The 25,577-nt window shown below is 48.5% G+C and overlaps 1 protein-coding gene across 2 annotated transcripts in view; it reads left to right on the top strand.

The window, feature by feature from the left end:
- Positions 1 to 25,577, top strand: part of TSPOAP1 (TSPO associated protein 1) — a 232,948-nt gene that overhangs the window by 84,255 nt on the left and 123,116 nt on the right. For both annotated transcript variants that reach the window (XM_084651357.1, XM_084651358.1), the window contains one exon: positions 16,594 to 16,786. In XM_084651357.1, coding sequence (XP_084507483.1) covers positions 16,594 to 16,786 — 193 coding nt within the window. The remainder of the gene's footprint in view (positions 1 to 16,593; positions 16,787 to 25,577) is intronic.

The raw sequence follows: 25,577 nt of genomic DNA, 5'->3' as shown, positions 1-25,577 counted from the left end.
AGTGGAGGACTCTGCACTTGTCCTTGTTGAACCTCATCAGATTTCCTTTGGCCCAATTTGTTTAGGTCACTCTGAACCCGATTCCTACCCTCCAGCATATCTGCCCCTCCCCGCATGTTAGTGTCATCCGTGAACTTGCTGAGGGTGCAATCTATCCCGCCATCCAGATCATTAATGAAGATGTTGAACAAAACCGGCCCCAGGACCAAACCCTGGGGGCACTCCGTTTGATACCGGCTGCCCCCAACTAGACATCAAACCGTTGATCATTACCCATTGACCCGACTATCTAGCCAGCTTTCTGTCCACCTTATAGTCCATTCATCTAATCCATACTTCTTTAACTTGCTGGCAAGAATACTGTGGGAGACCATATCAAAAGCTTTGCTAAAATCAAGGTATATCATGCCCACCACTTTCCCCATATCCACAGAACCAGTTATCTCATCATAGAAGGCAATCAGGTTGGTCAGGCATGACTTGTCCTTGGTGAATCCATGTTGACTGTTCCTAATCACCTTCCCCTTCTCTACGTGCTTCAAAAAGGATTCCTTGAGGATCTGCTCCATGATTTTTCCGGGGACTGAGGTGAGGCTGACCAGTCTATATTCCCTGGTTTCTCCTACTTCCTTTTAAAGATGGGCACTATATTTGCCTTTTTCCAGTCATCTGGTACCTCCCCCGATTGCCATGAGTTTTCAAAGATAATGACCAATGGCTCTGCAATCACATCAGCCAACTCCCTCAGCACCCTAGGATGCAGTGCATCTGGCCCCACGGACTTGTGCATGTCCAGCTTTTCTAAATAGTTCCGAACCACTTCTTTCACCACTGAGGGCTGCTCACCTCCTCCCCAAACTGTGCTGCCCCGTGCAGCAGTCTGGGAGCTGACTTTGTCTGTGAAGACCAAGGCAGAAAAAGCATTGAGTACATTAGCTTTTTCCACATCCTCTGTCACTAGGTTGCCTCTCCCATTCAGTAAGGATCCCACACTTTCCCTGACCTTCTTCTAGTTGCTAACATACCTGTAGAAACCCTTCTTGTTACTCTTAACATCCTTGCTAGCTGCAACTCCAATTGTGCTTTGGCCTTCCTGATTTCACTCCTGCATGCCCGAGCAATATTTTTATACTCCTCCCAAGTCAGCTGTCCCAGTTTCAACTTCTTGTAAACTTCCTTTTTTTGTTTAAGCTCACCTGAGATTTCTCTGTTAAACCAAGCTGGTTGCCTGCCCTATTTGCTATTCTTTCTGCACATCAGGATGGTTTGTTCCTGCGCCCTCAGTAAGGCTTCTTGAAAATACAGTCATCTCTCCTGGACTCCTTTCCCCCTCATTTTAGCTTCCCAGGGGATCCTGCCCATCAGTTCCCCGAGGGAGTCAAAGTCTGCTTTTCTGAAGTCTAGGGTCCGTATTCTGCTGTTCTCCTTTCTTCCTTGTGTGAGGATCCTGAACTCGATCATCTCATGGTCACTGCTGCCCAGGTTGCCACCCATTTCTACTTCCCCCACCAATTCTTCCCTGTTTGTGAGCAGCTGGTCAAGAGGAGCACAGCCCCTAGTTGGTTCCTCCAGCACCTGCAGCAGGAAGTTGTTCCCAACACTCTCCAAAAACTTCTTGGATTATCTCTGCACTGCTGTATTGCTCTCCCAGCAGATATCAGGGTGATTGAAGTCCCCCATGTCTCCACCTGGCAGACAAGGAGCTGCACTGCAATCCAGTGACAGTAGGAAGGAAAAAGAGAGAGAAAAAAATTCTGTTTTAAAAAACCATTTTAATCTAATCCAGGGCCACAACCATTAAAATGCTATAAAGATAGTTATAGTTAAAGATAGTGTCACTGCAGTGACACCAGACAATAACTATAATTATGTTAGAATCATAGAATATCAGGGTTGGAAGGGACCTCAGGAGGTCATCTAGTCCAACCCCTGCTCAAAGCAGGACCGATCCCCAATTAAATCATCCCAGCCAGGGCTTTGTCAAGCCTGACCTTAAAAACTTCTAAGGAAGGAGATTCCACCACCTCCCTAGGTAATGCATTCCAGTGTTTCAACACCCTCCTAGTGAAAAAGTTTTTCCTAATACCCAACCTAAATCTCCCCCACTGCAACTTGAGACCATTACTCCTCGTTCTGTCATCTGCTACCACTGAGAACAGTCTAGAGCCATCCTCTTTGGAACCCCCTTTCAGGTAGTTGAAAGCAGCTATCAAATCCCCCCTCATTCTTCTCTTCCGTAGACTAAACATCCCCAGTTCCCTCAGTCTCTCCTCATAACTCATGTGTTCCAGTCCCCTAATCATTTTTGTTGCCCTCCGCTGGACTCTTTCCAATTTTTCCACATCCTTCTTGTAGTGTGGGGCCCAAAACTGGACACAATACTCCAGATGCGGCCTCACCAGTGTCGAATAGAGGGGAACGATCACGTCCTTCGATCTGCTGGCAATGCCCCTACTTATACATCCCAAAACGCCATTGGCCTTCTTGGCAACAAGGGCACACTGTTGACTCATATCCAGCTTCTCGTCCACTGAAACCCCTAGGTCCTTTTCTGCAGAACTGCTGCCTAGCCGTTCGGTCCCTAGTCTGTAGCGGTGCATGGGATTCTTCTGTCCTAAGTGCAGGACTCTACCCTTGTCCTTGTTGAACCTCATCAGATTTCTTTTGGCTCAATCCTCCAATTTGTCTAGGTCTCTCTGTATCCTATCCCTACTCTCCAGCATATCTACCTCTCCTCCTAGTTTAGTGTCATCTGCAAACTTGCTGAGGGTGCAATCCACACCATCCTCCAGATCATTTATGAAGATATTGAACAAAATCGGCCCTAGGACTGACCCCTGGGGCACTCCACTTGACACCGGCTGCCAACTAGACATGGAGCCATTGATCCCTACCCGTTGAGCCCGACAATCTAGCCAGCTTTCTATCCATCTTATAGTCCATTCATCCAGCCCATACTTCTTTAACTTGCTGGCAAGAATACTGTGGGAGACAGTGTCAAAAGCTTTGCTAAAGTCAAGGAACAACACATCCACTACTTTCCCTTCATCCACAGAACCAGTTATCTTGTCATGGAAGGCAATTAGATTAGTCAGGCATGACTTACCCTTGGTGAATCCATCCATCTTATAATGCTGTTTGGGTGCCTTAACTGTGTATTCCCAAATTATAATGTGTGTATTACTTTTCAGCATAGCCTTAATTCTGAACAGAGGTTTGTCCTCACTTCCCTGCTGGAAGCTTGCGCTCAGTAGTAAAATTATATTTAGAAGATGACTCCACTGTGGAGGTTATTGCCTATCTTTATTCTTTCTCTGGCTGCTAATGAAAGTTCAGTTCAGTGTCTGTCCCATCAGGCCAAGATCTTGAGCTAGTAATTAATTCTTCTTTGAGTAGTGTCCTGACGGGTGCTCCACTCTCGGTGAGCTAGCGCCCCCTGTGCCTGCAATTGGAGATTTCTCATAACATTGTCCGTTTGGCCCGTGCATGTGTGTTAGGCAGTCTCATGTCCCGTGCTGTTGTTATGTTACACTATGCAGGAGAAATGCTTTCAGTTCCTTCTCGACCGCCTTGGCCTGAGACGGAGCTCTGGCAGTTGCCTCAGAGAGATTTCCTCAACTTTATCCTCTTTTCTTTTTAATAGTTAGTCAGAGTCTTAATGTGAGTTTCAATAGTTAGTAAATAGTAGTAGTAGTGTAGCTTATCATCTTTTTATCTTTTTGAGAATTTTATTTCTTTTATTTTCTCTCGTGTTGCATTTAGATAGGTACTAGTTCATAGACTCACAGATATTAAGGTGAGGAGGGACCATTATGATCATCTAGTCTGACCTCCTGCACAATGCAGGCCACAGAATCTCACCCACCCACTCCTGCAATAAACCTCTCACCTCTGTCTGAGCTATTGAAGTCCTCAAATCGTGGTTTAAAGACTTCAAGGTGCAGAGAATCCTCCATCAAGTGACCCGTGCCCCAAGCTACAGAGGAAGGCGAAAAACCCCCAGGGCCTCTTCCAATCTGCCCTGGAGGAAAATTCCTTCCTGACCTCAAATATGGCGATCAGCTGAACCCTGATCATGTGGGCAAGATTCACCAGCCAGATACCCAGGAAAGAATTCTCCGTAGTAACTCAGATCCCACCCCATCTAACATCCCATCATAGGCCGTTGGGCCTATTTACCATGAATCTTTAAAGATCAATTAATTGCCAAAATCATGTTATACCATCTCCTCCATAAGCTTATCAAGTTTAATCTTGAAGCCAGATAGGTCTTTTGCCCCCACTGCTTCCCTTGGAAGACTATTCCAGAACTTCACTCCTCTGATGGTTAGAAACCTTCGTCTAATTTCAAGTCTAAATTTCCTGATGGCCAGTTTATATCCATAGTTAGTTAGTAGTATTCTTTATGGGGAGGTTATGCCCAGTTCTCCTGGCTTCACATGGAAGTCATCTAGTCCAACCCCCTGCTCAAACTAGGACCAACACCAACTAAATCATCCCAGCCAGGGCTTTGTCAAGCCAGGCCTTAGAGGTTTTTAAGGATGGAAATTCCACCACCTCCCTAGGTAACCCATTCCCGGGCTTCAACACCCTCCTAGTGAAAAAGTTTTTCCTAATATCCAACTTAAACCTCCCACACTGCAACTTGAGACTATTTCTCCTTCTGTCATCTGCCACCACTGAGAACAGCCGAGCTCCATCCTCTTTGGAACTCCCTTTCAGGTAGTTGAAGGCTTCTATCAAATCCCCCCTCGCTCTTCTCTTCTTTAGATTAAATAAGACCAGTTCCCTCAGCCTCTCCTCATAAGTCATGTGCCCCTTAATCTTATTCCTCGGCCTCCTTCTAATTTAGAAACACCAGTTTTCAGGTGTTAATAGCAAAGTACGATCCTTGAATTGTACCAAGATGAACTATTTTGTGGATCACCTACTGAAAGAGCCCAAAGAGCAGTTCCAGGCAATTATTGTGGAGGGCCAACTACTTGTCAGAACAGCTCTACAAACCTCCCTTGATGCCGCTGATACTGCTTCCTGTTTGATTGCTACAGTGATAGTTATGTGAGGGGTTTCCTGGCTCCAACTCCTTGGATTCCCAAAAGAGGTTCAGAATACAGTAGAGGACCTCTCTTTTGATGGGTCTAAGTTGTTCGCAGATAGCACAGTCAAGTCTCTGCAAATATTAAGGGACTCTAGAGCTACCGTATGGTCTCTTGGTATTTCCACACTCACCTACAAGAGAAAGCTCAACAAGTCCCAGAAGACCCAGTGATCCCACCTTGCCCAATTCATTACCTCCCAGAGGTCGTATGAACTGCACCAGAAGAGGCAGAGATTCCAGAGGAGGAAACAATCCACTTCTCAACCTCCTGCCTTGCAACTATCCACCTCCAAGCAGCAATTCTGATGGGTTGGTAGAGGGCTTGAATTACCATCCTCATCCTCTTCAGCTGCACCGATTCACCAGCCTTCCTCCCTTCAGTGACCGCCTTCAGCACTTCAGGTGGACTTGGGAGTTGATCACTACGGACAAGTGGGTTTTAGTGATCATCTTCACAGGATACACTATCCACTTTACTACACTTCCATCAATAAACCCCCCTTCCCTGTCCCTCTCACAAGAGCTTGCTTCTTCAAGAAGGAGACACTCTCTTACACTTGGGAGCTATAGAACCAGTCCCCATGCAGCACAGAAGGAAGGGGTTTTATTATAGGTACTTCCTGATACCAAGAAAGAGTGGAAGTTGGAGACCCATCCTAGATTTGAGACTACTGAACACCTGTGTGAAGACACAAAAATTCAAAATGGTGACACTTACAGTGGTAATTCTGTCATTAGAGCAAGGGGATTGGTTCTCAGTCCTTGACCTTCAAGATGCATATTTCCATATCGCTCTCCACCCATCCCACAAATGATTCCAGTGTTTCACTATCGGCCAGTATCACCTTCAATACTGAGTGCTCCCCTTTGGCCTGTGATCTGCCCCGAGGTTCTTCTCGAAAGTCATGTCAGTAGTACCAGCGAAGCTCTGCAGGAAAGGTATCTTAGTATTTTCTTACCTGGACGATTGGCTACTGAAAGGCCACTCCCTCAAACTGATGTCTTCCAAGGCCTCCAAGGCCACAGATCTCTTCTTTGAGTTGGGACTGCAGTTGAACATCCAAAATCCAGTTTGACCCCTGTGCAAAGCTTCGAGTTCATAGGGGCACATCTCTGTTTGGTAACAGCGAGAGCCTGCCTTCCTCCACACATTTCCAACATAGCCAACACAGTTCAGCTCAGCCCCCAAACCACAGTCAGGAGCTATCTTCAATTACTGGGGCACATGGCAGCCACCACTTTCGTCACAGAACATAATGCGCTGCCTTCAAGGGTGGCTCAGAACTGTTTTATTCACCAAACAGACTCCGTTTAAATATGCTTCTTTCCATACCTACCTATGTAAAATAATCCCTCAGCTGGTGGAAAGACCATCACAATGTGTGTACAGGAGTTCCGTTTGCACATTCTTCCCCAACAGTCGTCATAATGATGGACACCTCTCTGTTATGATGGGGAATGCATCTAGACACTCACGTGACCCAGGGCAAGTGGATGTCATAAGAGCTGATGCTGCAAATCAACCTCCTGAAACTCAGATTGGTCAGATATGCCTGTCTTCATTTCCTACCACTGCCCACAGCAAACACATAAAGATCATGATGGACAATACATCATGCATGTTTTTCAGCAGTCGCAAAGGAGGGGCAAGATTCCCCTCCTTCTGCGCCAAGTCTGTCAAGCTTTGGTATTGGTGCATATGCAATCAGATTGCAATCACAGCAGTCTGTCTCCCAAGGGTTCAGAATGTGACCGCAGATGCATTCAGCAGGCACATCTTGGAAGACCATGAGTGAGAAACAGACCCCAGTAAATTACACCATGTGTTCTCATAATGAATAGGTCGGAATATGAACAAGAGGCTGCTGGGCAGCTCTCTAACACCACTTTCTGCAAGCCATTACCCTCTGATCCCACTGAGGGTTACCAAAAGAAACTACAGCATTTGCTCAAGAAACTCCCTGAAAAAGCACAAGGACAAATCCGCACAGACACACCCCTGGAACCCTGACCTGGGGTATTCTATCTGCTACCCAAGTTCCATAAACCTGGAAATCCTGGACACCCCATCATCTCAGGCATAGGCACCCTGACAGCAGGATTGTCTGGCTATGTAGACTCCCTCCTCAGGCCCTACGCTACCAGCACTCCCAGCTATCTTCGAGACACCACTGACTTCCTGAGGAAACTACAATCCATCGGTGATCTTCCTGAAAACACCATCCCTGGCCAATATGGATGTAGAACCCTCTACACCAACATTCCACACAAAGATGGACTACAAGCCGTCAGGAACAAGTATCCCCGATAATGTCACGGCAAACCTGGTGGCTGAACTTTGTGACTTTGTCCCCACCCATAACTATTTCACATTTGGGGACAATGTAGACCTTCAAATCAGCCGCACTGCTATGGGTACCCGCATGGCCCCACAGTATGCCAACACTTTTATGGCTGACTTAGAACAACGCTTCCTCAGCTCTAGTCCCCTAATGCCCCTACTCTACTTGCGCTACATTGATGACATCTTCATCATCTGGACCCATGGAAAAGAAGCCCTTGAGGAATTCCACCATGATTTCAACAATTTCCATCCCACCATCAACCTCAGCCTGGTCCAGTCCACACAAGAGATCAACTTCTGGGACACTATGGTGCTAATAAGCGATGTTCACATAGACACCGCCCTATACCGGAAACCTACTGACGGCTATTTCTATCTACATGCCTCCAGCTTTCATCCAGACCACACCACACGATCCATTCTCTACAGCTAAGCTCTGCGATACAACCGCATTTGCTCCAACCCCTCAGACAGGGACAAATGCCTACAAGATCTCTATCAAGCATTCTTACAACTACAATACCCACCTGCTGAAGTGAAGAAACAGATTAACAGAGCCAGAAGAGAACCCAGAAGTCACCTACTACAGGACAGGCCCAACAAAGGAAATAACAGAACGCCACTAGCCATCACCTTCAGCCCCCAACTAAAACCTCTCCAACGCATCATCAAGGGTCTACAACCTATCCTGAAGGACGACCCATCACTCTCACAGATCTTGGGAGACAGGCCAGTCCTTGCTTACAGACAGCCCCCCAACCTGAAGCAAATACTCACTAGCAACCACACACCACACAACAGAACCACTAACCCAGGAACCTATCCTTGCAACAAAGCCTGTTGCCAACTGTGTCCACATATCTATTCAGGGGACACCATCATAGTGCCTAATCACATCAGCCACACCATCAGAGGCTCGTTCACCTGCACATCTACCAATGTGATATATGCCATCATGTGCCAGCAATGCCCCTCTGCCATGTACATTGGCCAAACTGGACAGTCTCTACATAAAAGAATAAATGGACACAAATCAGACGTCAAGAATTATAACATTCAAAAACCGGTTGGAGAACACTTCAGTCTCTCTGGTCACTCAATTACAGACCTAAAAGTGTCACTACTTCAACACAAAAACTTCGAAAACAGAGTCCAACGAGAGACTGCTGAATTGGAATTAATTTGCAAACTGGATACAATTAACTTAGGCTTGAATAGAGACTGGGGGTGGATGGGTCATTACACAAAGTAAAACTATTTCCCCATGCATCCGATGAAGTGAGCTGTAGCTCATGAAAGCTTATGCTCAAATAAATTTGTTAGTCTCTAAGGTTCTACAAGTCCTCCTTTTCTTTTTGCAAATACAGACTAACACGGCTGCTACTCTGAAATCTGTCAACAGGGACCCCCCTCCGGTAGACTCCTTTGCCACAGAGTTAAACAAGAAATGTACCCACTTCTGCTTGAGGTACAGACTGACTCTCCAGGCCCTGCGGGATACTTTGCACCTTCAGTGGTCATCAACTCTCCTGTGTGCATTCCCACTGACTCCCCTAATAGCCAAAACTATGCTCAAAAGAAAGAAAGACAAAGCCAGAGTCCTCCTAATAGTTCCGACCTGGCCCAGGCAAACGTGGTTTCCTTATCTGATACAGCTGGCCATTTTGCTCTCCGATCATTCTCCACATTGCTCCTCATCTTCTGTCCCAGGAAGGCAGGCAGATCCTTCCCCCCAATCTCGCAGTGCAACGTCTCTGTGCATGGTTGGTCGATGGCTAACAGGACTAGAAGCAACCTGCTCAGATGACGTAAAAAGAATACTAACATATAGCAGGAAACAAACTGCTCACTGAATGTACTCTGAGAAATGGACCAGGTTGGCCAGATGTTGTGACCTCAGGCATGCTTCACTGATGAGCTCATTGCTTCTGGATATACTGGACTACCTTCTAACTCTAAAAATCTCGGGACTATCGATGAGCTGCATAAGTGTCCACCTGGCAGCAATCATAGCTTTCCACCCCCCAAGAGAGGATTATTTGGTCTTTGCCAGCCACAGTGAGATTCCTGAAAGGATTGGAAACTTCTATCCACTAGTCCAACATCCTACTCCAGTATGGGACCTCAATCTGGTCCTTAAATGCCTCACAAGACCACGATTTGAACAGATGGCTACCAGCTTACTGCTCCATTTGTCGATGAAAATGGCATTCCTGATAGCTGTCATGTCAGCTCCCCTTTCACCATATTTTTTAAGGATGATGTCACACTGAGGCCCCACCCCAAATTCTTATCCAAGGTTTCTTCTGCGTTCCATATCAATCAGCCCATTCACCTGCCTGTCTTCCACCCCAAACCACATCTAGGTAACCAGGAGGCACTGCTGCACACCCTTGACATCGGGAGAGCCCGTGCCTTCTGTCTGGATAGGACAGAGTCCTTCAGAAAGACCCACAGGCTGTTCGTCTTGCTAGCAGATAGAGCAGAAGTGTCTGCAACCTCTAACCAGAAGCTTTCCAAGTGGATATCTGTCTGCATTGACTTTTGTTATGAATCTCACAATATTCAACCACTTTTGAATATACACACTCATTCTACAAGGTTCATTACCATTTCTGCAGCTTTCCTTAAGAACGTGCCCATTATTGAGACCTGTAAAGCTGCTACTTGGGACTTACCTCAGTTGGGGTTGTGCTCGGAGGCCAGCCCAGCCACTGCCACTGCGGCCGCTCTGCAATTTGTAGCATGCTAGTTCAAGCAGAACTAGTGTGTGTATGTCTGCCCCACTTGGGAGTTCTATCTCTCCGCTGCAGTACAGACATACTCTTAGAGCACTCTGGGAGCTGCTCTAAGTTGTGCCAGGGCTCGTTCAGCTCCAAGAATGAGGACATTGTAACTTGCTCACTCAACCCCTCTGTCTTTCCAGCATTGTGTGGAGCTCTGATGCAGGAGATCAGCTAGTTCAGGGAATTGTCAGCCACAAGTGTGGTTGGGAGAAAAGGGTTTGAGATTCATCATTAAAAGGCACTTCTTGAGGGAGGCCCTTGGCGAGTGTGAGTGTTTCTGAGGTAGCAGCACTCTGATTCATGCTTTCCATCTGTGGAATTTATTTTAGCAGCTGGGGGGAGGGACGTCTCAGAGGATCTCAACACTTATTGTGTACTAACTGGGAGAAGAATGTTCCCTAAACTGAGGATTTTGTTATGCTTTGCAGTGTCTTGATTTTTGGTTAATGAAAATGCTGATATGTGGTTTTAAATCTCTGTTTGCTCTTTTCCTTGCTGACAGAATACCTTGGATTGCATGCAGGTACTGAGATAATTGAGCAGGGCATTTTTTCCTCCTGCTGCTGCTTAACTCTGACTATTGTGTGGGGTGTATGTTAGACATGGATTCCTGTTGTGTTAGTATGGTGTTATCTCTAAAAAGTAGAGCTAAAATAATGAAAAGGCTGCTACTGCTGCTGCTTTACAGAGCAGAGCACTTACCTGTTAAAACCTTTTCTTTCTCAGAAAAAAATCCAACACAATGGGTTGGTTGTTTTTTCAGTTTTTGTGAGCTTTTCCAGGTTTTCCATTTTTTCAGCTTCTCTGGCTTGGTCCATGGCAGAGTTATGTTGACATAAGGCAGCTTATGTCAATCTAACTATGTCAGTGTCTACACTACAGCCTTGCTCCTGCTGAAGTAAGTGCCCTACTACACCAACATAATAACTCTACCTCCACAAGAGGCGTAGGGCTTATGTCGGTGTAGTTAGGGACATTCCTTAAATCTGCTGTTGACTGTCTTGTCAATTTCATGACTCCACTGAATCTGTGAAATTGACAAGCCTTCCTGCTCCCCAGATGAACTGCTGTCTGGTCTCCACTCCAAGCTGGTGCTGCCACCCAGGCTCTTGGGTTGGGCTGCCACCCGGTCTCCCTGCTGGGAGCCCTGCTGCCCACCGGCGTCTTGGCTCCCTGTTGAGATCCCGGCTGCCCCCTCTCAGCTCCCTGCTCCTCCAATCTGATTCCAGGCACGGCTCTCACTGCCTGAGTGCTGTAACTATGTTGACCTAAGATTTAAGTATAGATCACACCTTAGAGGAGAAGGGGAATTGGTGGGATAACTTATGTTTACAGATAAGGGGTTAGCTAATGGGTGGAATCAGCAGTCATTGTATATGGTAGAGCAGGGAAAAGGCAGAGGTATGAATAGTTAGCAATCTTTGGTTTGTTAGAATCTAAAAACCTCGGTAAGGTGGGCAGGGCATCAGATCACCTCGCTCAGTGTAAAGCTGACTAGCTCTCATTTGTTAGTCTTAACACTGTTGAATAGCCATGGAGTGGTCTCTTATGCTTACTGTATTAAGTATGAAAACTGTTGATCCAGTGATGTCAGGCAAGTAACGGAATGGACTCAAGCGCTGCAAACGGTTTATTCCTCTGAAGTAAAATGCAGTCATTGTCAGGAGTTCATAGAATCATGGGTGGGAAGGGACCTCGAGAGGTCATCTAGCCCAGTACCCTACACTCAAGGCAGGACTAAGTATTATCTAGACCATCCCTGACAGGTGTTTGTCCACCCGGCTCTTAAAAATCCACAATGATGGAGATTCCACAACCTCCCTAGGCAATTTATTCTAGTGCTTAACCACTCTGACAGGAATTTTTTCCTAATGTCCAATCTAAACCGCCCTTGCTGCAATTTAAGCCCATTGCTTCTTGTCCTATCCCCAGAGGTTAAGAAGAACAATTTTTCTCCGTCCTCCTTGTAACAACCTTTTATGTACTTGAAAATTGTTATCATGTCCCCCATCAGTCTTCTCTTCTCCAGACTAAACAAACCCAGTTTTTTCAATCTTCCCTCATAGGTCATGTTTTCTAGACCTTTAATAATTTTTGTTGCTCTTCTGTGGACTTTCTCCAATTTGTCCACATCTTTCCTGAAATGTGGCGCCCAGAACTGGAGACAGTACTCCAGTTGAGGCCTAATCAGTGCAGAGTAGAGCGGAGGAATTATTCTCATGTCTTGCTTACAACATTCCCAGAATAATGTTTGCTTTTTTGCAACAGTGTTACACTGTTGACTCATATTTAGCTTGTGATCCACTATGACCCCCAGATCCCTTTCTGCAGTACTCCTTCCTAGGCAGTCGTTTCCCATTTTGTATGTGTGCAACTGATTGTTCCTTCCTAAGTGGAGTACTTTGCATTTGTCCTTATTGAATTTCATCCTATTTACTTCAGACCGTTTCTCCCGTTTGTCCAGATCATTTTGAATTTTAATCCTATCCTCCAAAGCAGTTACAACCCCTCCCAGCTTGGTATCATCCGCAAACTTTATACATGTATTCTCTATGCTGTTATCTAAATATCTTGATGAAGATATTGAACAGAACCGGACCCAGAACCAATCCTGTGGGACCCCACTCATTATGCCCTTCCAGCATGACTGTGAACCAATGGTAACTACTCTCTGGGAACGGTTTTCCAACCAGTTATGCACCCACCTTATAGTAGCTCCATCTAGGTTGTATTTCCCTAGTTTGTTTATGAGAAGGTCATGTGAGACAGTATCAAAAGCCTTACTAAAGTCAAGATATACCACATCTATTGCTTTCCCCCATCCAGAAGGCTTGTTACCCTGTCAAAGAAAGCTATCAGGTTGGTTTGACACGATTTGTTCTTGACAAATGCATGCTGACTGTTACTTATCACCTTATTATCTTCTAGGTGTTTGCAATTGATTTCTTAATTATTTGCTCCATTATCTTTCTGGGTACAGAAGTAAAGCTGACTGGTCTGTAATTCCCCAAGTTGTCCTTATTTTCCTTTTTATAGATGGGCACTAGATTTGCCCTCTTCCAGTCTTCTGGAATGTCTCCCGTCTTCCATGACTTTTCAAAGATAATCACTAATGGCTCAGCTATCGCCTCAGTCAGCTCCTTGAGTATTCTAGGACGCATTTCATCAGGCCCTGGTGTTTTGACGACATCTAATTTGTCTTAAGTAATTTTTGACTTGTTCTTTCCCTATTTTAGACTCTGATCCTACCTCATTTTCATTGTCATTCACTATGTTAAACATCCAATCACCACCAACCTTCTTGGTGAAAACCGAAATAAAGAAGTCATTAAGGACCTCTGCCATTTCCTGTTGTTATTTCCCCCCCTCATTGAGTAACGAGCCTACCCTGCCCTTGGTCTTCCTCTTGCTTCTAATGTATTTGTAGTATGTTTTCTTGTTGCACTTTATGTCTCTAGCTAGTTTGATCTCGTTTTGTGCCCTGGCCTTTCTAATTTTGTCCCTACATACTTGTTTTATTTGTTTATAGTCATCCTTTGTAATTTGACCAAGTTTCCACTTTTTGTAGAAATCTTTTTTGAGTTTTAGATCATTCAAGATCTCCTGGTTAAGCCAGGGTGGTCTCTTGCCATACTTCCTATCTTTCCTACACAGTGGCATAGTTTGCTCTTGTGGCCTTAATAATGTCTCTTTGAAAACTGCCAGCTGTCTTCAATTGTTTTTCTCCTTAGACTTGCTTCCCATGGGATTTCACTTACCAACTCCCTGAGTTTGCTAAAGTCTGCCTTCTTGAAATCCATTGCCTTTATTGTGCTGTTCTCCCTCCTACCATTCCTTAGAATCATGAACTCTTCCATTTCATGATCACTTTTACCACAGTTGCCTTCCACTTTCAAATTCTCAGTCAGTTCCTCCTTATTTGTCAAAATCAAATCTAGTAGCTTTCTCCATCTTCTAAAATAAAAAATTGTCTCCAATACATTCCAAGAACTGGTTGGATAATCTGTGCCCTGCTGTGTTATTTTCCCAGCAGATGTCTGGGTTGTCGAAGTCCCCCATCACCACCAAGTCCTGTGCTTTGGATAATTTTGTTAGTTGTTAAAAAACTGAATGGAAAGGTCTTGTGCTCATCTGAAAAAGGACAAGAGATTCAAATATGTCATTTTCAGAGTTGGTCAAAAATCAGAATTTCTTTTCTACAGAAAATTCCAGTAGTTTTTCATTCCAAAGTCGGACGAAAGTTCAACATATCAAAAATTTTCATGGAATGGAAAACTTTGAAAAACGTTGACTCAAAATTTTTCATTTTGACATTTCTGATGTAAACGAAATGTTCAGAGAAGATACTGCAGTGCATCATGCGTAAGGCTATGTTTTAGTCACGGGTATCTTTAGTAAAAGTCACGGACAGGTCACTGGCGGTAAACAAAAATTCATGGCCCGTGACCTGTCCATGTTTTTTACTAAAAATGCCTGTGACTAAAACTTGGGGTGGTGGGGAGGTTTGCCCGGGGGCCCCGCGGGTGCTGGTGGAGGGCGGCCCGGGTGCTGGAGGGAAAGGGGTGGTGCACGACCCGGGATCCCTGCTGGTGCTGGCGGGGGGGTGAGCCGTGGTGCTAGGCCCAGGACCCCTGCTGTTGCTGGGGAGGGAGGAGTTGGCGGGGCTGGCAGGCTCCCTACCTGGCTCTGTGCCTCCTCCCCACCAGCAGCAGCAGAATTCGGGTGTGGGAGTGGGCAGGGATTGGGGCACGGGATGGGGTGAGGCGGGTTCTGGGCAGCGCTTACCTCTGCACACTGCATCCACCCAGAGCACTGGCTTCGCAGCTCCCATTGGCTGGGAACTGGGTCAATGGGAGCTGAGTGGGGTGGTGCCTGCAGGCAGGGGCAGCGCGCAGAGCTGCCTGGCCATGCCTCTGCCTAGCAGCTGAGTGAGGGGGATGTCGTTGCTTCCGGGGAGCCCCCCTGGTGAGCGCTGCCAAGAGCTCTCCTCACCCCCTCCCATGCCCCAGTCCCCTGCCCCCTCCCACACCCAAACTCTGCTGCTGGGGTTGGGGTTTGTGGGGGCCCGAGACTGCCCCAGCAGCTGCCGGTGCGGTGAGCCAGGTGCACTGGCCGCTGCAGAAGTCACGGAAAGTCACGGAATCCGTGACCTCCGTGACAAACTCGCAGCCTTAATCATCCGAGACGTAGTCCCACAGGGGAGCCCAGCCCATAGAGAAGAACAGATATAAGGCACCCAAACTACAGCTCTCCAATCAGGCACCACCGCCTCTCGTGCAGACCCAGATTAGTGTTGAACTGACCTGAAAAATTAAAAATTTGGGGGAAATTGGAGATTTTCCTGCAGAAACTACATTTTCTTTTGAAAAAGTATTTAGACAGGACATTCCCAACAGGCTTTAGTAAGTTTTGTTTGTTTGCTAGGAGTGAGGTTAAAAGCGGGGTTAAAGGACAGGTGGTCCCTGGAAACTGTGTGGGCTGGGGGCATTGAGGGAGCTGGATGTGGGAGCTGCAGTAGGCTATGTTGGAGATGGGTTATGTGTATTTTTAAACCCCTATTGGGACAAGAGCCCAGCTGTGTGGGCCATGCACACAGGAAGGAGAGGCACTCTGGGGCCGGAAGCCAGGGGTGTGCAAGTGATTCTCAAGTGATCCTCGTAGCCCCCACATCTCCCTCTGGAGAATCATCTCCTCCGCTTTCCTACGTCTGCTGCAATCCACAGTCCCCTGTGGAAAACAATTCCTGGAGGTGGGTTGTGTGACATCAGTGGTGCGTGTGCAGGTTCTTGGATAGTCCAGGGGCCTTGATGCTCTATTGCTCCCTGGAGTCTCTCTCACTCGTGGATGAACTTGGCCCAGGAGGGGAATGTTAGGGCTTCTGCCCCCAGTGGTTTGGTGGGGAAGCTGCTGGAGGCCTCATGTCCCAGGGAGGCTCCCTAGATCAGTTAAGTCTGGTGGAGTCCCTTTTGGAGATATGACTTAGATGTGAAAAGCCTTCCCATCTCCTCTATCTCAAAGGGCCTTGTTTGACTCGCTTCCAGCCCCTCCTGCCTTTTCTCCTGTATGGGAATGAAATGGGGAAATTGCAGGCACAAAGCAGCTTACCAGTGATGGCTCAGCTTGGGTTTAGAGTGAAACCAATCCTAAACCTGTCTATTGGCACTGGGATTTTCAAAGGGCCTATGGCCCGGGGGCTGCCAACCCCTACTGATCATCTCTGGGATGTGGGCACCTCCCTCCTTTCATCCTCTCTGAAAATCCCAGCTCCATTACATGGAACGACACAGCAAATACCGCTGCTGTTCAGAGCCTTGTCCCAGTTCGGGCCTGTGTTTGTACCTCACTTTGCTTTGCTTCCCCGCCAGGCCCAAGTGAGAGATCTGGAGGATCAGTGCCGCAGCCACATCGAACAGTTCAGCCTCCTGTCTCAGGAACTCAAACGATTCCAGCTACAGACCGGAAAGAGTGGCCCTCTGACCTCAACACTGGTGACTTCTGAGCTCCCGCTCATGCCCTGCTGTTCCATCCCTCAATCCCAGTGCCATCAATGGGAGAAGGGTAACTGCTGCGAGAAGCTGATGCGTGCTTTGATAGTTAATACGTTGTCTGTTGGCTTCCCCGAGTGTAAATAGAACCAGTTAGGAGCAATAATGGGAATAATTCTCTCATCTCTTTACTTTCTTTTTAAACCCCACTAGCATATGTCTGAGACTGATTTAGAACTACACGTACTTAACACTTCAGTTGTTAGAGGGAAATATTCCACTGACACTTTACACTTACGAAAAGAGTCTTTAATTCCTAGCCCCAAACTACTAAACATTTGCTTGGAATAATTTCCCAAATAATTAGGTCTATGCCCAGCAGTAAACGATGTTAGTTGGGGAGGAAGAGAGTACAATAGCTAACAGTGGGATGGTGTCACTCTATAAATGCAAATTTCAGGACAGCCTTAGCTCTGGAGCCACTGCTGATGCCTCCAGAAGATTTGTGTTTAAATGCAAGGTAACATGCAAGAGGATTGAGGGAGAGCATCTGGGCCCTTTGTAAGGCTTGCAGGTGCAAGCCCTGATCAAATGCCGTCCTCATACATTGAAACAACTTACCAAGGGATGAGGTGGATTATCCATCCCTTGGAGCTTTAAATCGAGCTTGGGTGTCTTTCTCAAGGATACTCTCTAGTTCTGCCAGCAGTTGTGGACTCGCTGGGTGACACTTTCTAGCTGGAGTCATGCGGGAGGTCAAATTAGATTATCATAATGGTCCTTTCTGGCCTTGAAAATCTATGGATTTGTGCACTTTAGGCAATCAGCAAAGCAATTTCCTTAGCTGTGCATCTTGTGGACTCTCTGTGAGAGATGAAATTCCCCTTGTACAGAGGATCTTCACAATACTTGTGCACCACTTAAATCCCACTTAAGACCTCATAAATTAGAGCTGGGCAAAAAATCTTTTTTGGTTGCTGGCAATCTGAAAAAACTGAAGACAAACTTTATTTTGGGTGAAACAAAAAATGAACTTTTTCAAAGTATGTCGTGAATCGAAAAGTCCGAGAACATTTTGAGTCAGGTCTAACAAAATGTTTTGTTTGCTCTGATTTGAAAGCTTTTGTTTCAGTTTCACCATTTCACTGAGAGAGAGGGAGGAGGTGATGGTGCCCCCTGGCAGGTCTTAGCTTGGAATGTTTCAGCATTACTGAAACATTTCAATTTTTCGAGGGGGTGGAAACGGTTTAGCAAACTCTGCACAAAGTTACAGGCAGTTTAGGGTTGACTGAAACAATTTATTTGCAGAATAATGCAATTTGCCAAAAATTTGCCCAGCTTTACTTAGCATAGGTCCTTGTGTTTATCCCTGTGCCTAGGGGCAAATTCATCCTAACGTTGCTGAGTTCCATGCAAATCAACAGAAGACAATAACACTGTCCTCTTGTCACTGATCATTTTGCTTGCATTACTGGTTCAAAGGAAACTAGCTTGGCTCCCAGAGCCCAGGGTGAGTTTGTGGGACCGGCAGCTAAAAACTGACTCTTTTTACTTGAAGACCCTGGAAGCAGTTTTCTGGAGTCGCTGAGAAACAATAAACATGGGACTCCCCAGCACCATCACAGAGTCAGGGTGAAGTTGGATGGCAAAGACCTCAGAAGTCAAGAAATGCCAACTAGGAAGTTACCAAAAAACCTTAGCTCTGCCCCTGTGGCAGATGTGTTGTTATACAGTTAATAACATGGTCACATACCTTTTCTCATAAGTGTTTCTACAAATCTACTAAATACTAATACTAAATCTGATCAGCATTTTCCAAATTTTGATATTTCAACAAAAAACAAAATAGTTTTGCAGACATTTCCACAAAAATCACCCCTTAAAGCTGTTCGAAATTCAGAATTTTAAGGGATTGATTTCGTTGTGAAAATTTTCCCAAACATTTTGCTATTTGTCAACCAGACTTATTAGATATGTTTGTGCAGCATCTTCTATGCTGTACGTCAGGGGTGGGCAAACTTTTGGTCCAAGGGCCACATCTGGGTATGGAAATTGTAGGGCGGGCCATGAATGCTCATGAAATTGGGGTTGGGGTGGGATGGGGGGGTGAGGGCTCCGCCTGGGGGTGGGGGCTCTGGGGTGGGGCTGGGGATGAGGAGTTCAGGGTGCAGGAGGGGGCTCTGGGTTGGGGCAGAGGGTTGGGGTGCGATAGGGGGCAGTGAGGGCTCCGGCTGGAGGTGTGGGCTCTGAGGTGGAGCTGGGGATGAGGGGTTCGGAGTGCAGGAGGGGGCTCTGCACTGAGGCGGGGAGTTAGGGTGCAGAGGTGTTTGAGGGCTCTGGCTGGGGGTGTGGGCTCTGGGGTGGGGCTGGGGATGAGGGGTTCGGAGTGCAGGAGGGGGCTCTGCGGTGAGGCAGGGGGTTAGGGTGCAGAGATGTGTGAGAGCTCTGGCTGGGGGTGTGGGCTCTGGGGTGGGGCTGGGGATGAGGAGTTCAGGGTGCAGGAGGGGGCTCTGGGTTGGGGCAGAGGGTTGGGATGCGATAGGGGGCAGTGAGGGCTCCGGCTGGAGGTGTGGGCTCTGGGGTGGAGCTGGGGATGAGGGGTTCGGAGTGCAGGAGGGGGCTCTGCACTGAGGCGGGGAGTTAGGGTGCAGAGGTGTTTGAGGGCTCTGGCTGGGGGTGTGGGCTCTGGGGTGGGGCTGGGGATGAGGGGTTCGGAGTGCAGGAGGGGGCTCTGCACTGAGGCGGGGAGTTAGGGTGCAGAGGTGTTTGAGGGCTCTGGCTGGGGGTGTGGGCTCTGGGGTGGGGCTGGGGATGAGGGGTTTGGGGTGCAGGAGGGGGCTCCAGGCTGGGATCGAGGGGTTTGGAGGGTGGGAGGGAGATCAAGGCTGGGGCAGGGGCTTGGGGCACAGGAGGGAGTCATGGGTGTAGGCTCCAGGTGGCGCTTACCTCAAGCAGCTCCCAGAAGCAGCGGCATGTCCCCCCCCCGGCTACTACACGGAGGCACGGCCATGCAGCTCTGTGCGCTGCCCCATCTGCAGGCGTCGCCCCTGTAGCTCCCATTGGCCGCAGTTCCTGGCCAATGGGAGCTGTGGGGGCAGCACTTGGGGCGGGGGCAGCATGTGGAGCCGGAGGGGGACATGCTGTGGCACGCATGCGTGGAGTGGCCCCCAGCCCTGCTCCCTGGCTGGAGCCTGGGAGCAGGGCAAGCTCCAGACCCCGCTCTCCGGCTGGAGCTCGAGGGCCGGATTAAAACGGTTGGCAGGCCGTATGTGGTCTGCGGGCCATAGTTCGCCCACCCTTGCTGTACATCGATTTATGTAGGCCAGATAGAGTTCCTAGAGCAGTGATTCTCCCCCTGTTTACCGTTGTGGGCCGCATATGCCACTCTCCATGTGTTGTGTGGGTCGCATCCACACGATATATAGTCTTCTTGGAGTGCTTGCTCATGTCGATTCCAGCTAGGTGTGTGTGTGCCGTGTGCACAGTTGTCGGAAGGTTTTCCCCCAGCAGCACCCGTCATTTTGGCCGTGGAACCCCCTGGAGTGGCGCCTTCATGGCGGTGAATATAGGTGCCTACTGACCCGCTGCTTCTTCAGTTCCTTCTTACCGCCAGAGATAGTCATTGGAACTGCGGTCGCTTGCCTTAGCAAGTGCTTCCCCTAGTGTTTGTATGTATTTCTCTGTAAATAGTTATTCCTTAGAGTGAGTTAGTTTAGTTGGTTTGCTAGCTAGGAGTGGAGGTCCTTCCCCCACCCTAATTTGTCTCCTCTTTGGGATTCGGGGCATGCCTTGATCCCAAGGGTTTAAACCTGCGGAACCTGCCTCAAGCCCGTGCCAATGGGCGACCCCCACAACTCTTGTCTTGAGTGTCTAGGGGAGGCGCACCAAACAGAACAGTGCAAGATTTGTAAAGGTTTCTGGCCGAGGACTAACAAAGAACGGGACTTCAGGCTGAAGCAGATCCAGATGGAAGCAGCTCTTCGTTCCCAGCTGGCTCCGTGCTGACAGGATCTGGCACCAAGCACCTCTGTGTGGAGCGCTCTGGCCTCTGTGCAAGAAACGGTGTCAAGGAAGGACTCTGGCCATAGATATCCTCAGCACCGACATTCCCTGGCATCAAAGCTCGCAGAATCTTGCACTCTCTGGTGCCACATAAGCGGCACAAGAAGGTGGACAGAGGGTGCTCGCCCGCACCAAGAGTGGCCGGATCGGACAGCACCACCGAGGGGCGTCCTGCGCAGGAGCACCTGTGGCTGACATGACATGAGCTGGCACCGTAGACTTTGGTCCCGGGGTCTGTCGAGTCTGGTGCTGTTGGGGGGAGGGATAGCTCAGTGGTTTGAGCGTTGACCTGCTAAACCCAGGGTTGTGAGTTCAATCCTTGAGGGGGCCATTTACAGATCTGGGGCAAAAATTGGGGATTGGTCCTGCTTTGAGCAGGGGGTTGGACTAGATGACCTCCTGAGGTCCCTTCCAACCCTGATATTCTATGATTCTGACTCTCCTGATCGAGAGTGTCAGGTGGATGAGGTGGTGAGGGACATGATTTGCCGTGACGGCTCCGCAGTCCTGCGTGAGCTGGGATAGACATCTGGCACTGCAACACGGGGCACCATCCAGAGGCAAGCCAGCAATTATAAGGCACCGCTCACCATCTACGTGGCACTGCTCCCTGCGGCACTGGTCACCACCACCGTCCCTGTAGCACCTGTCTCCGCAGCACCGGTCTTCAGCACCTTCATCGCGGCACTGCTCTCTGGTACCATCCCTGCAACCGCTCTCCGGCACCATCCCGATGGCCACCGTCGTGATCTTCGTGCTCGAGATCCTGAACATTGGACTCAGAGGTGGCGTCCTATTACTTGATCAGACCACTGCAGACATAGGCAGAACGTGAGGATGGTGCCATGGCAAGTGCAGTGACAAGGGCCCGTGCAATGACCATTCTGGACCTTGTGAGCCTACCACCAAGCCCAGGGCATGCACTCCAAGGGTTCTCACTCTGTGGTGTTGGAAGCCTGGTCGCTTCCGCCAGCCACGGACCATCCCACCCTTCGGGGCTCTGAAACAGCGTCAGGGCACAGTACGGAGCTGCGTCCAGATCCCGGGCCCACCACCAGCCCTGAGCCTGCGGTTGGCGCCGAGGAGCATGGCACCGAGCAGGACGAGTCCGGAGAGCCAGAGGGCAAGGAGAGCCTGGTGCCTCCTTTGGCCTTGTCGTCATCCTCACTGGACGAAGCGGTGGCGGGGCCTTCCTCCTTCAGGCTGCCCCCCATTGACAGAGCACACCAGGACCTGCTGCATAAGGTGGCTCACAATATTGGGCTTCAGGCTGAGGAGGTAGTCGAATCAGAGGACCCAATGGTCGACATTCTGACCCCGGAATGGCTGTCTAGGGTGGCTTTGTCCCTCATGAAGACTATTCAGGTCACTACAAAAACCCTGTGGCAAACCCCTGCCTCCATTCCCCCTACAGCAAAGGGGGTGGAGAAGAAGTATTTTATCCCCTCTAAGGGGTACGAGTACTTATTTACTTACCCGCAGCCCTGCTCGCTTGTTGTGGCCTCGGTGAATGAGAGAGAGAGGCAGACACAGTAAGGGCCACCCCAAAGTCTAAAGACTCAGAAAATCTGGGCCTCTTCAGATGGAAGGTTTACTCGACCGGAGGGCTTCAGCTCAGGGTTGCTAACCAACAGGCAGTCCTGAGTAGATCTAATTTCAACTCATGGAGCTGAAATTCAAGGAGTTGGTCCCATCTGAATCCAAGGCAGAGTTTGCTGCCATAGTGGATGAGGGAAAGGCAGTGGCACAGACCTCTTTACAGGCCTCACTGGACCTGCAGACTTGGCCATGCAAACCTTGTCCTCGAGCATAGCTATGAGGAGGAGTTCATGGCTCCAAGCGTCCGGCCTTCCTCCTGAAGTTCCTTGATGACTGGCTGCTCTGGGGGCCACTCCAAGGAGCAAGTGGAGCGCCAGATCAACCTGGTAAGATCCTCCTTTGACAGGCTGGGTGTCCTTCTCAACAAGCGCAAATCAACTCTATCCTCTCCGCAGATAATAGAATTTTCGGAGCAGTGGTGGACTTGGGTCAGGCCAGGGCATCCCTGCCGGAATCTCAGTTTCGGACAATGACAGACATCATACAAAACTTCAAGTGGGTATCCCACCACCCAAGCAAGGAACTGCTTAAAGCTCCTCAGCCACATGGCAGCACATATGTATGTGGTACAGCACATGAGACTGAGACTCAGACCTCTCCAGGCCTGGCTGGTGTCAGCTTATCGGCCAGGGAGCAACAGTCTAGACAAGGTGGTCACCCTCCCGGCGCCAGTTCTCGAGTCTTTCCACTGGTGGCTCAACCCACAGACGGTATGTGTGGGAGTCCCCTTCGCAAAGCCCCAGCCCTCCCTGTCCCTGGTGACAGATGTGGCAACGTTGGGATGGGGTGCTCACCTGGGAGACCTTCAGACCCAAGGTCTCTGGTCACAAGAAGAGCTCTCACTCCACATCAACGTTAAGGAGCTGAGAGCAGTCCGCCTGGCATGCCAGACCTTCCAGGCCCACTTGCAGGGGAAATGCGCGGAGGTGATGATGGACAACACAACTGCAATGTTTTATACAAACAAGCAGGGTGGAGGTCATTCCTCTCCCCTAAGTCGGGAAGCCCTCAAGCTGTGGGACTTCTGCATAGCCCACTCCATTCACTTCGAAGCATTCTACCTCCCAGGTTCCCAGAACAAGTTGGCGGACTATCTCAGCAGATCCTTCCACAGTCAGAAGTGGTCCAGCTGCCCGGACATGGTGTACAATGTTTTCCAAAGGTGGGGGTTCCCCAAATTGACCTGTTCGCCATGAAGAGCAACAGAAAATGTCCCCACTTCTGTTCTTCCGGAATCACAGTCCCTCATGGACATGTTCCTCCTCCCCTGGATGGACCATCTGTTGTATGTGTTCCCATCGTTTCCACTCGTCCATAAGGTTCTGCTCAAGATCATAGAATATCAGAGTTGGAAGGGAACTCTGGAGGTCATCTAGTCCAACCCCCTGCCCAGAGCAGGACCAATCCAAACCAAATCATCCCAGCCAGGGCTTTGTCAAGCCTGACCTTAAAAACTTCTAAGGAAGGGGATTCCACTACCTCCCTAGGTAACACATTCCAGTGTTTCACCACTCTCCTAGTGAAAAAGTTTTTCCTAATATCCAACCTAAATCTCCCCCACTGCAACTTGAGACCATTACTCCTTGTCCTGTCATCTGCTATCACTGAGAATAGTCTAGATCCATCTCTTTGGATCCACCTTTCAGGTAGTTAAAAGCAGCTATCAAATCCCCCCTCATTCTTCTCTTCCGTAGACTAAACAATCCCAGTTCCCTCAGCCTCTCCTCATAAGTCGTGTTCCAGACCCCTAATCATTTTTATTGCCCTTCGCTGGACTCTCTCCAATTTCTCCACATCCTCCTTGTAGTGTGGGGCCCAAAACTGGACACAGTACTCCAGATGAGGCCTCACCAGTGTCAAATAGAGCGGAACGATCACGCCCCTCGATCTGGTGGCAACGCCCCTACTTATACACCCCAAAATGCCATTGGCCTTCTTGGCAACAAGGGCACACTGTTGACTCATATCCAGCTTCTCGTCCACTGTCACCCCTAGGTCCTTCTCTGCAGAACTGCTGCCTAGCCATTCGGTCCCTAGTCTGTAGCGGTGCATTGGATTTTTCCGTCCTAAGTGCAGGACTCTGCACTTGTCCTTGTTGAACCTCATCAGATTTCTTTTGGCCCAATCCTTCAATTTGTCTAGGTCCCCCTGTATCCTATCCCTACTCTCCAGCGTATCTACCACTCCTCCCAGCTTAGTGTCATCCGCAAACTAGCTGAGGGTGCAATACACACCATCCTCCAGATTGTTAATGAAGATATTGAACAAAACCGGCCTGAGGACTGACCCTTGGGGCACTCTGCTAGATACCGGCTGCCAACTAGAGATGGAGCCATTGATCACTACCCGTTGAGCCTGACAATCTAGCCAACTTTCTACCCAACTTGTAGTGCATCCATCCAGCCCATACTTCTTTAACTTGCTGGCAAGAATACTGTGGGAGACCGTGTCAAAAACTTTGCTAAAGTCAAGGAATAACACGTCCACTGCTTTCCCTTCATCCATAGAACCAGTTATCTCATCATAGAAGGTAATTAGATTAGTCAGGTATGACTTTCCCTTGGTGATTCCATGCTGACTGTTCCTGATCACTTTCCTCTCCTCTAAGTGCTTCCGAATTGATTCCTTGAGGACCTGCTCCATGATTTTTCCAGGGACTGAGGTGAGGCTGACCGGCCTGTAGCTCCCAGGATCCTCCTTCTTCCCTTTTTTAAAGATGGGCACTACATTAGCCTTTTTCCAGTCTTCCGGGACTTCCCCCGATCGCCATGAGTTTCCTTGGCTTTCTTCTTGTTGCCAACATACCTCAGGAAACCCTTCTTGTTACTCTTAACATCCCTTGCTAGCTGCAACTCCAGGTGTGATTTAGCGTTCCTGATTTCATTCCTACATGCCCGAGCAATATTTATATATTCATCCCTGGTCATTTGTCCAATCTTCCACTTCTTGTAAGCCTCCTTTTTGTGCTTAAGATCAGCAAGGATTTCACTGTTAAGCCAAGCTGGTCACCTGCCATATTTACTGTTCTTTCGACACATCGGGATGATTTGTCCCTGTAACCACAATAAGGATTCTTTAAAATACAGCCAGCTCTCCTGGATTCCTTTCACCCTCATGTTATTCTCCCAGGGGATCCTGCCCATCAGTTCCCGGAGGGAGTCAAAGTCTGCTTTTCTGATGTCCTGGGTCTGTATTCTGCTGCT

Source organism: Lepidochelys olivacea (assembly GCF_965140295.1).
Source record: "Lepidochelys olivacea isolate rLepOli2 genome assembly, chromosome: 17".
In the NCBI taxonomy this organism is placed as follows: Eukaryota; Metazoa; Chordata; order Testudines; family Cheloniidae; genus Lepidochelys; species Lepidochelys olivacea.
Note: the sequence above shows the minus strand (reverse complement) of the source record. Positions and strands in the feature narration are given on the sequence as shown.